This window comes from Panthera uncia, chromosome F2 (genome assembly GCF_023721935.1).
Source record: "Panthera uncia isolate 11264 chromosome F2, Puncia_PCG_1.0, whole genome shotgun sequence".
Lineage (NCBI taxonomy): Eukaryota > Metazoa > Chordata > Mammalia > Carnivora > Felidae > Panthera > Panthera uncia.
Genome location: NC_064812.1, coordinates 30149706 through 30162235, shown reverse-complemented (window position 1 = coordinate 30162235; position 12530 = coordinate 30149706). Strand labels below are relative to the sequence as shown.

At 37.6% G+C, this 12530-nt stretch overlaps 1 protein-coding gene across 1 annotated transcript in view; it reads right to left on the bottom strand.

The window, feature by feature from the left end:
- Positions 1 to 6583: 6583 nt before the first annotated feature.
- The window catches only part of RSPO2 (R-spondin 2), a 165181-nt gene continuing 159234 nt past the window's right edge, over positions 6584 to 12530 (bottom strand). The window contains exon 5 of the mRNA XM_049633530.1: positions 6584 to 8370. Coding sequence (XP_049489487.1) covers positions 8258 to 8370 — 113 coding nt within the window. The 3' untranslated portion in view covers positions 6584 to 8257. The remainder of the gene's footprint in view (positions 8371 to 12530) is intronic.

Sequence of the window (12530 nt, the reverse complement as noted above, 5' to 3'; positions counted from 1 at the left end):
ATAAAAGTACCTCAATAATTACAACTTAAAAAAAATCTTCATTGTTGAAAATTACAAACCCAAGGACCTATAATTCACAAAATGCTTGTTCACTTGATATAGTTTATTAAATTTGAAAGAAATAAAGGAAAATTCTTTCTTAGGTCATTGAGATAATTATTTCATCATAAATGTAGATGAAATTGGTAGGTGATATGGTAACCTGAAATTAAGTATCATTATCACATTTGTGTAAAGAGTAGTTTCCAAAGTTTTTTGAGCATTGACTTATTTAAAGTCTTTCTACACTGAAAACATGTTCAAGGAGATTATAAGGTATTGGTTAGTTTCACTCTTGGAGTGTACAATGAGGAAAACAATTTGAGAAGACCAAACTCCTCAATTATTACAAATTTTTCCTAATTGTCCTTCACTTCTCAGATTTTTATTCTAACATGAGGGGGAAGGAAACTATGTAAACTTTAAATCCAAGTTCTTTGTCACTGTTAGCAACTACCTGCTCCTAGTTTTTCTCCCAGGACACCTTTTCAAGTCCCTTTACTGGTGTCTCCTTCTCTGGTTGATATCTAAGGTTCAAGTGCTTTTAAGTCTCTTCTCCTTCTACATTCTCTCTCTGCATCAGCCCATATGCATCCTTGGTGCTCAGTGCCATTTATACACTGATATACCCCACTGGATATGTCTCCAGATCTCAACTTTTGCCTAAAATCCAGATTTAGAGATATCAAACATATAAATATCAAACAGGCATCTCAAACTTACCTATGAAAAATAGATTTACATATTCCCCAGTTTTCCTCACCTTCCTGATATATACTATTGCATAAGGCAAGAAACCTAGGGGACATAATTCAGTTCCATTTTTTTTTTCTTCCATGACTACCGACTACGTCCAACTCATTGGCAAGTGTGTGGGCTCTTCTGCCAAACTATGTCCTGAATATAACCATTTCTCCCCTTTTTTACTGCCATCCACCAGCCCAAGTCATATTCTCATCTGATTACTGAAATAACCTGCTAATTTGTCTCTCTGCTTTAACTCTGAAAACCCACCTTCCACACAGCACCCCTAGTGAATAGGGTAAAGGAATCAAATCATATCACTCCCCTGCTTAAATCCTCCAGTGGTTTTCCAAGCACCTAGACTAAAGCTTTTGCCATAGCTTTCATGACCCATCCTTTGAATATTCCTGACTTTATATTGGTTCCATGCTCCTCCTGACTATACTCTAAAAACTCCTCCCTTTTGTCTGTACTTTGGTCCTTGCTGTCCTGTTTGCACCTTAGGGCCTTTGTCCTGGCTGGTTCCAGTGTCAGAGCTACTTTTTTCCCTTTTTCTATCCTTTTTATATCTTCATATACTCAGCATCCAGACCTCATGCCAAAGTTCCCAGAGATGCCTTTCTTGACACTCCTTCCATTACCACATAACCTGTTCTGTGGTCTCCATAGTAGAGGAGCTCAAGAAGATATACAATGTTAGTCTAAAAATCATCTTTCATTCCAAATGAACAAGCTGGAGGGCAGAGGCACTGCAATCATTGCCTACCAAGTTTTGTTCTTAGAAGGCATTCATTGCACACTCAATTTTCATAGGCTAAGGCAGGAAATGGAAGGCACACTCCAATGGAAAGAAAAACTAAGGAGTTATGGATCCCAGAAATAAAGATGCCAGTAAGTATAAACAAATAATCATTTTTAAAAAGAGTTTTCTTGGTTGCATTTAAAATTAGTCCAGTGCTTTATTTCACATAGATTAGAACAAAGGAAGAGTACACCACAGACGCACATTACAGAAAAATGAGGAAGATCTCTTGATGTTGAAGATGGAATAAAGAGGAAGTATAAGATTGTCCCATCAGGATGCAGGGGCTTGGGTACACTAGAAGATAGTAGTGCTATTTATACCAATGAAAAAGTTAAATAGGAGAAAACTTAGGCAGAAAAAATTTTTTTGATTGAGTTTTTACTATTTCGCTTTAGGTTTGGGCCCAAAGTACATATGATATCCTATGGCAAATAAAGAGAGAAAACTAGAATTAGAGTTAGATAATCAAGAGTGAAAATAGAACTTTGAGACTTAGCCACATACAAGGTGGTTTTAAATGGCATAGGCCTTCAGTACATTTACTGGACTCCTTCAGAGGCAGAATTAGAGGTAGCCTTTCACAGAATTTGCAAGGATAGTTCACTGACCCACAGGTTTTATGCTATATCCAGACTGCCACCTGTTTTTGTGTGGTTGGCAAACCAACAATTGTACATGTATTAAATGGTTGAAAAAAATCAAAAGAATACTATGTTGTGAAACTCTATGAAATCCATATTTGTCTGTAAATAAATTTTTATTACAATATAGTCACACCCACTTGTTTACATACTGTCTATGGTTGCTTTTGTACCACAGTCGCATGGCTGAGTTGCTGTGACCAAGACCACTTGTCCTATAAAACCCGCTGTTTACTCTCAGGGCCTTCATGGAAAAAGTTTGCTAACCCCTTTTCTCAAAAACAGACCTTGTGACAGAGTCTTATAACTAAATTAGCAACGGGAAGAAACAAAGTCAGAAGAGAATCAAATAAAGGTTGGATGTGCACATGGAGAGCATGCTGTCGCAGAGACTGAGGTTAAAAACCTGAGGAGGAGTTAGTCTGCTAATAAAGGTTCTAATCCCAGACTTACAACTTTATTTTCCTGTCTTTAAGGGTGTCTTAGTGGAAATATTTGAAAACTATTTCGTGGAATACTCCAGAGAGTGTTTCTGAGAGAAGACAGTTATCACCATCTCGGGCATTAAGTGGACCTGGGAATCCAAAAGACAGGATAATTCCCTTGGCAACTTCAATCTCTTAGCAATGTTTCCTTGGAACACCTTTGTTGGGAAGGTTTCTAAGGCTTGTGTTTAGTTCACCAATCACTGTCTTCTGAAGCTGGGGGAGGTGGCACATGGCAGTTTATTGTAGTGATTTGTCTTAGATTAATATGGGAATTGTCTAAATCTTGGACACAGTTTTCAGACTGACCTCTCAGATTTTGTGTGTTCACCATCTACTTTTAAGGGTTTCTTTAGTGTTTACTTATTATTTTGAGAGAGAACGAGAATGCAAGCAAGCGGGGAAGGGACAGAGAGAGAGGAAGACACAGAACCCAAAGGAGGCTCCAAGCTCTGAGCTGTCAGCACAGAGCCTGACGTGGGGCTTAAGCCCACAGACTGGACCTCAAGATCATGACCTGAGCCTCAGTTGAACACCTAACCAACTGAGCCACCCAGGTGGCCCACCATCTACTTTTAAAGCCATAGTTGCCCTTACATCTCTGCCTTCACGATTCAAGGGTATCAACCATTATGGTATGCATGTCTGAGTTTACCTGAAAGAAACCCTTGAAGATTTTATAATAATGATAATCCCAATGCATTCAGTCTTTTCATGATCCCTACAAGATAAGTGGGTAAAGAGGGAGTTATAAGGTTACTGTGTTTCATGTAAAAAATTCAAGATTTTATTCTATAAAACCCACCAATATATTAACAGGAAAAGAAGTAGTAGAAATACAAATGAATACCTGGAGTGAAGCTGGAGGTAAGAATATTTAGGATAACAAACAGTCTACAAGAGATACAAAGAGAACTTAGCACAGCCATAGCACAAAGAAAGCAAAGACATGGGGAGAAATTCAAGAGAGATTTCTGAAGTAGGCTCACTAGAATATAGAACTGATTAGATGTAGGAAACAATGGGCGTAAATGATGAATACAAGAGTGTTCATGTAACCAACTATGTAGTTAAAGGTTTTATTAACTAAATGCAGACTGGCAGGAAGAGGAATTGTTTTGGGGGCAGATGTCAGTGATTATGTTGACCATTTGCTCATTGCTCCTGGGTCTATGTCCTTCTGTTGTACTCAGTGTCACAGAGAACTACATTACTCAGGCTCCCTAGTTTCCAGATAGCTTTGGGCAATGGCAGGTGTGGGTAAAAGACTGGAGATACGAAGGTTAGGAGAATCCAGGGTGTTTTTTCCTCTGTTTGCCTCAGGCAGCATTTCTCAGGGTGACCAGATTTACATTTTAGCTTCCTCCTACCAGATAAGCTTTCTGTCTTTCATTCCATCTTTTTCTGTGTTCGCAGCTTTAGCTTCAGCTGTAGTTCTAGCTTGAGCTGGGTGGCCTTACCTTCTAGATTCTGGAAACTCAATCTCTTCCTGTTATCAGGAAGAGGTTGCCCTAGGGGTAATAGTGGCTTCCTCCTATTATTAATCTTTGGGTGGTCTTGTCATTCCCACTTCAGCTTCCCACCTCCTTTATTACTTGTATAACCAATTATCACTGTTAAACTCCCTATTTGAAATATGTTGACTAGTTTATTTCCTTGACTGGAGCCTGACTGAGGTAGTAACAAATTCAGTTTTAGATACACTGAGCTTGAGGGAAGTGTGGGCTCCCTAGTCAATATCTCTAGTTGAGGATTGGAAATTGTTAATGAAGACCTGGAGACCAATATGTGTTTTGGAAACCAAGAGCATACAGATGGTATGTGAAGCCATAAGATCATATTTCCCAAGCAGAATGAGGAAACGAGAAGACTAAAAGATTAAACAGTAAGTTCACCTATGAAATGTCAGTGTTTTTAATTTAGGCCAAGAAAGAACTTGAAAAGACTAAGAAGTACAATGCTCTGGTTAAGATTGTCATAGAAGCCAAATGAGAAATGAAATTCCTATAGAAAAGGGCACAATAAAGTTAAACTTGGTGGAAAGAGCAGACAGGACACATACAAAAAGATCAAGGCAAATGTCCTCCTTGTGTTTAGCAAGGGTAACATCACTGCTCCCTTTGTCAGAACAACGGTAGTGTGGTGGTGTGGGAAGAAATCGCTGAGAAGGGAACAAGCCATTAATGAACAAACGTTTTCAGAAATGTGGACAGTGAAGACTTTGATGAAATGGTGACTTGAGAAGAGGAAGGGCTGAAGAAATTCTAGAAGTGGATACTGAAGATCCCCCAAAGTAACAGGAAGGGGGTCAGATGCATAAGTGAAATAGTTATTCCTTTTGAAAGAAGAGGGAAGATGATGAGATTGGTCAAGATATACATTCACAGGGTTACTAATTCTACCTTGTCTAATGATATTATCAAGTAATATCTACTATGCACAAACTTCTCTAACATGAACAGATGATGCCCTTTTCTTTCTCCTCACAGCTCTCCTTTAAAGAAAAAAATATGAAGCTGGAGGAGGAATCACACATCACCTTTATAGGAGTCACACACTTGAGGCTAAGTGCTATCTTTTCTCCACATGTTTCTAGCAAAACATGAAAATTCCATGCATACAATTATTGGTATTAGCATCTTGAAAAAGAACAAAGACATTCATAAAAATGGCTTTTCCTAAGTGCTTATTTGTCAAACTTCTGTAATAAGAACACTTAAGATTGATTCTCTTAGAAACTTTCACATATGCAATAGCATTAGTAACTATAGTTGCCATGTTATACATTGCCTTCCCCATGACATATTTGTTGTGTAACTTTCTACCTTTTGACTCCCTTCACCCATTTTCCCTACCTAAACTTAATTGACAAAGTTGTGATTCCATCATTTACTTTTACAGATGCTAAGCTCCATGAAGATATTGGAGGGGGGAACCAGTTTCATATGGTCTATATTTATATACATCATATAAATATAGGAATGGTAAAGCTACTTATAGAAAGCCACGAGATTTTCTTTGTATTCCCAGAAAGCTATAAATGATACTGTAGTAAGAATCTTTTATTTACAATTGGAAGATTATATATCAGCTGTAAATCAATTCCCATAAGAATAAAAATTGGGGCAGGGATGCCTGGGTGGCTCAGTCGGTTAAGCGTCCGACATCAGCTCAGGTCATGATCTTGTGGTTCGTGAGTTCGAGCCCCACATCCGGCTCTGTGCTGACAGCTCAGAGCCTGGAGCCTGCTTTGGATTCTGTGTCTCCCTCTCTTTCTGCCCCTCCCCTGCTCATGGTCTGTCTCTGTCTCTCAATAATAAATGTTTAAAAAAAATTTTTAATAAAAAATAAAAATAAAAATTGGGGCAAATGATGCCTAGGCATCAAGCGATAGAAAGGAACTGAAATTTTCAAAAATATAGAGAGAAATGAGTGTTTTTGAAATAATTAGCCAAGAACAGAGGCAATTAATAACAGGTAACTTGGATAGCACTTAGTATACCCTGTGCTGACCATACTTTACACATTTTACCTAATTTAATCCTCAAAACATAGGCCTACAGGTAGATACTACTGTTACCTCTATTTCACAGATGAGGAACAGAGACCTGGAGCGATAATTTGCCCCAGGCTACTCTCAGAGTCTAGATTAGAACTCAGGAGTAGAGATTTTAGAACCACACTGCCTAACCACTCCATTCCACTCTAGTGTAATGTATAGCTAAACTATTTAGTTCCTTTTAGTAACATTTGTGTTTTTTTAAGGATCATCATTTAGGGGTAGAGTTGCTAAAGTATTTCTCTTTGCTCTAAATGTACCTCTAAAGAAAACTTCCACAAACAATAATTTTGAAGATTTTTAATGCATGAAAAGAACATCTCAGAAACAGAACAGATATTGACTTATTAACGATGAAGCACTATATAAAGGAGCCCCTTCCCCACTTAGTAAATAGGAATATAGTGTAAATAGACATGAAATGAGGTGAGCACTTTAGGATTAAATGCAAACCCTAAAGTTGTGTACAACATTCATATATGGCTTATTATCTCATAGCAACAATATTCTCATAATGATGTATAGGACATTGATACTGGTAAGATGCTTTTGACTCAAAACAAAAATGCTGAAGAGGTAGTTTTGCCAGTGCAAGGTGAGAAAAAATGCTTTACCTTGCTTTTTTTTTCCTTAAACATCTGTAACCATTTTTTTGTTTTAATTTTCATCTGAATTAGCCAGGAAGATAATGATGCTTTTATAGAAGAAGCCAATTAAAAGCTCTCTGAGAGCTGATTTCCTCAAGTGTATGATGATGTTTTTGAAACAACTGCTCCAAAAGTCCCCAGGGAAGTCTCCATCGTGTTCTTCTGTCTTGGAGAGGATACGGATCTGGCTCAAAGGAGACCTGTTAAGATCTGAGCAGCAGTTACAGGAATTCATACTGTTTTCTTCTCAAATTCTATGCATGGTCTCATGATGGTAATTTCTACAGTGACCCAAGAATATTGGTAGGTACCCTGTCCTGGTAAGTCAGGGATGGCTTTAGATAAATATGTATATATATTGAAGCTTGAAACAAAAGTTTGAAAATCTCTCTAGCCTCTGAAACTGCATGATGAGTACTAGAAGGGACTGCATTTAATTCCTCGCATTTTCAATTGTGTTTTATAAAGTCATCACCTCTTAGACGTAAAGGGAGTTTTAGTTTCTGCCTGACACATGCTGCTTTATCTGTAGGAGGAGAGCTGGAGTGGGGAAGTTCTACTGATATTCAGATTCTTTGACACTGGTAATTTGAGCCTATGTACAAACTAGCTTATCCTATTCTTACAATGAGAAATAAGTCCTCCAAGAAAAGTTACATTTCAAGGGGCAACGAAACATCCGTCAATTCGCACAACTAGAAGTCATTTACTGGACGATGGTTAGGAACATCTAGGAACAAAGTGACATAATATTAATCAGGTATGACTTGTTACAGGAAAGAAGGCATAAATATACAGTAAGAGGTTTATCGATGGCCCCACAGATTATGTACATGTTGGAGCTGATGTGATACTGAGCAGGAATCCCTGGAGCATACCCCCAGCTAAAAGCAGATATCCACATACATTTATCCTTGCAAATACACAACGTGAGAAATCAAGGTCACAGGTGAAATAGCACTTTGCCTGCGGAGTGTCTTCTTTCCCATAAATATGCACAAGTCTGTTCTCCAGTGGTGGTCTGGGGCCTCACGGCCGTTGCCTCTCCATGGTGCCACGTTCCCTCCGTGCATGTGGAGCCAAGGCACATGCTGGACACCCACTCCCTCTTCCACTGATTCAGGCCGTGAGCTCCTGCCTTCACAGTCTCCAGATGCAAATTGAAGCATAAATAACAGAGACCACGCTCGTGGCTCCTCCTTTCACAACATTACCGGGAACAAATACTGGTCAAGGCAGCATAAACGCCACACACCAGTGTCCAGGCGGGGAGAGTAGCTTTGTGCACTTTTGCAAAAACAAAAATCCCCCAAAATCTAACCTACATGTCTCCTATTTTACTGATGAGCTCTGTCTGTAGCTAGGAAGACACTGTGTTGCTCCTGGGCTCTTTCTATCAGCTTCCTCTTCTTTTTCTTGTTCTTCTCCTTTGCCTTTGGGGCTCTCTTTCCTACAATGAGGGAAAGAGAAAGAAATGAAGACATGTCAGAAAAGGCTCTTTCTCTAGGAAAGAAAACACAAAACATTAAGAGTTTTACACAAAGCCCATCTGGAAAACATCACCTATGGAAAAAGCAGCCTCAAAGAGAAAATTGTTCACATTAATTTTGACGGAATAATAATAATTTACTAAATTGGATATGCTGTCTAAAACAGAGACTGATCTTCCTGTTATAGGGAACTGGCATATTTAAAAACCTCCCAGCGGCCTGATCAGTCTTGCAAATATCATCCTGCCACAAAAATTCCATTTATCCCCTCCGACTGCTAACAATGCTACCCTTTACTAGACATCTTTACATCTTTCTACTGCTCCACAGGTCAGTGGGGCGAAAGAAAATAAGCATCTATCTACAGTAAATATACCAGAAGTTTCAAACTCCCTTTTCCCTGCCCCCCCTGGGAGAAAAAAATGTCTTGCTTTTAACATTATTCCCTCCCTGTTCTCCAAAGGCTGGTGTATGAAATGACATAGGTGAAATACTTTCTTCTTTTCTATAAAAATTCATGGGGACATCACTCCTTATGTGGCTATGGCTTCTTCTACAAATCGCTTGGAATAAGTTATTCTTATTACAGTGAACAAGAAAAATGCTTGTGTCTGAAAAACTGATGACATGTGTCTTACAACCAGAAGGTCACCCACCACATAATCCTATTTCTCCTCTTTGCCTTCACAACCAGGAAGCCCAGACTGTGAGCTAAAGGGGTGAGGTTTGTCTGCATCAGTTTTTGCATCTAGTCTCCCTTTGCCTCTGCTGTATTTTACTTCTTACATCTTGTAGTCATGGTTTATAGTTTTTACAAGGTCTCAACTTTTCTTTGCAAGCAAGCATGTATACTTAAGAATGTGAGAGCAAATAATAGCAGGCATTTATTTGTGTTAGGTCCATTTCCCTCTTTGGTTCTAAACACATAGGAATCATGGAGGTTTTAGAACAGTAAAGAGCATCAAGGGCACCTGTATTTTGCAGAAATGAAGTCATCACAATACACCCTCAGTACAGAAAGATTTTTCCCTCAACAGACTAGTGTTTTAACAGTATAGTCCTGCAAAACTTTTCTCTTCCTGTGTAGTAATCCATACCACAAATAGGACATTCACTTCTAATGCATGCTTCCCACCCTTCATTACAGGGCCATATCTGGTCAGCTGTTCAGTCTAGATAATGGAGGTGGCAGCTAATGTAAGAAATGTGAAAGAAACAGGCCAGAAGTTAGGGAGATAGATCCATGCCTTAGGAAATCAGTAACACTAGATTACAGAAGGCTAGGAGATTTCTAAATAAGGGAGATGTTTCTCATATATTATCTTATTTGAGCATGGAAAACAGTCACATGATTGGCACATAGTTGATATTCGGTGTGTGTGGAGTAAAACTTTATCACAACATAAAGAATAACTTATTTTTAATAGGACACTACAGTAAAATAATCAGAATATGATCATGCCCTCACATTAAATTATTAAGGTCCTTGAAGTTATTTTCTGGTTCTTATTAAATTCTGACATTAATGTTATAATGGCAGCTTGCCATCTTTAAACATAGTTAATCCTACCCAGTGAAACCTTAGTCCAAACCATCATTAATCAAAGAAGCTGTAAAGTTACAACTACTTTAGTAACATTATATCTAATGATGAGACACACCTAATGAGGTCAGAGAGATTAAATACTTAACATAAAATTATATATTTAAAAAGAAGCATCAATTATTTTTTCTAAACAAAAACCTTAGTTAAAATCATTGCTGACTACATTGTAAAAATGAGCTCATATTTGATTTATTTAAAGCCTAGAGTTTCTTTTAGAGGCAAATTGAAATTGAGTACATGGAAAAATAATTTTACTAGATTTTTAAATGTGTTAAGATAAAAATATATTGAGTATTTGTTAAATCTTTTCACATTCACCATTTTAATTTTTCATATGAAAAATGTGTACTGCTTTCACTAACAGAAGATCTATACTGAATGACTGGAAATTCTTATTTTAAGAGAGGGTCAATTTCATGCCACTTACCTAATAAATTATTCTGATGTAATTGTCAATATTGAATGGTCTTTGGGTTTGCTGGCTGATATAAACATTGTGTGATAGGAAAGTTAACTCACTATTTGCATAAAATAGTTCATAGCGTGGCCAAAATTTCAGCAATGCTTCTGAAAACTTATATAAGTTTTCAAATTGCACAATTATTCCATTGGCGATAAGTTATACAGTACTGGTTCCAAATAAAGATGTTTTGGGAGACCTAGTTACAACCCTAAAAATTTTCCTCAAAAGTCTCTTTTGAATGACACCTCTGTGCTTTTGGTTCATTGCTTGGTTTTCTTTTTGGTCAGCTCCATTTCTCATGTAGGATATATCGCAAATACTAAAGAATTAAGATGGTTAGCCAAGATTTGACCACAGATAGGCCTAAATTAACTGAAAATATTTTGTGGTCCAAAGTAGGCTGTTTTGACTTAAAGTCGAACTCGAATAAAAAAAAAATATTAAAATATAACCTAACCTAAGGTATAAAAAAGGTCTTGTACATATTTTCTTCTGAACTCTAATTGGTAAGACTAAAGGTAACTGAAAATATATATCCCTGTTTTTATCTATATATTTGAAAATAAGTTATATTGGACATACAAGCATGCTAATTTATATTTCCTCCTTTTTAGAGTTGGAGAATGCCTTGTACACTTTCAAATTAGTTTACATGCTTAAGCACGTTCACCCTGTACAGGAAGCATCTAAAGGCAAGTATGATGCCAGTCACCCAAATTCAACTCATGCATTTAGCTTTCTTTGTAGTTCATGAACAACCACCTGGAAAATACACTGCCCAAGATCAGCACAAAAAGGTTAGAGATTTATGAGGAGATTGTCAACCTCCAGGTATGTCCAGCTCTAATGACAAATTCTGCATATCTTTGTCCTGAGTGCTTTAAGAATACAGTGGCCTTAAACAGACACATGAAGATACTCAAAATCGCTTATCAGGTAAATACAAATCAAAACCACATGAGAGACCACTTCACACCTGTCAGAATGGCTAAAATTAACAACTCAGGTGAGGCTGTGGAGAAAGGGGAACCCTCTTGCACTGTTGGTGGGAATGCAAAACTGGTGCAGCCACTCCAGAAATCAGTGTGAAGGTTCCTCAAAAAAATTAAAAATACAACTACCTTATGACCCATCAAATGCACTACTAGGAATTTATCCAAAGGATAGAAAAGTGCTGATCTGAAGAGGCACATGAATCCTCATGTTTATAGCAGCTCTATCAACAATAGCCAAAGTATAGAAAGAGCCCAAATGCCCATCAACTGATGGATTAAGAAGAGGTTGGGTGGTGTGTGTGTGTGTGTGTGTGTGTGTGTGTGTGTGTGTGTGTATACACACACACACACACACACACAATGGAATACTACTTGGCAATGAAAAATAATGAAATCTTGCCATTTGCAACAACATGGATGGAACTGGAGGGTATTATGCTAAGTGAAATAAGTTAGAGAAAGACAGATATCATATGATTTCACTCATATGTAGAACTTGAGAAACTTAACAGATGAACATAGGGGAAGAGAAGGAAAAATAAGATAAAAACAGAGAGGCAAACCATAAGAGACTTTTAAATACATAGACCTGAGGGTTTATGGAGGTGGGTTAAATCGGTGATGGAAATTAAGGAGGGCACTTTTCAGGATGAGCACCAGTTGTCATATATAAGAAATGAATCACTGAGTTCTACTCCTGAAGCCAAGATTACATTGTATGCTAACTAGAGAATAAAAAAATAAAAAATAAAAAATAAATAAAAATACAGTGGCCTTGATAAATCAGTATCTATTGAATCTCTTCAGCCCTGTCTTACAGATGCAGAAGACTGGCTAGATATTTTACTTGTTAAGGAAAGCAATGGGGTTTAATACAGAAAGGCAGAACGAAGAAGAGCTGGTAGGTAAGTATGGTCTGTAACTGAGATAGCATCACACTTGTGACTCCCAGTTTTTACATTTACAGAATGAAGATGCCATCATCCTCTTTCATCAGAGAGTTGTCTAAAATATCACAAGATCATCATCAAAATGAAGTTAGAACAATACCATCAA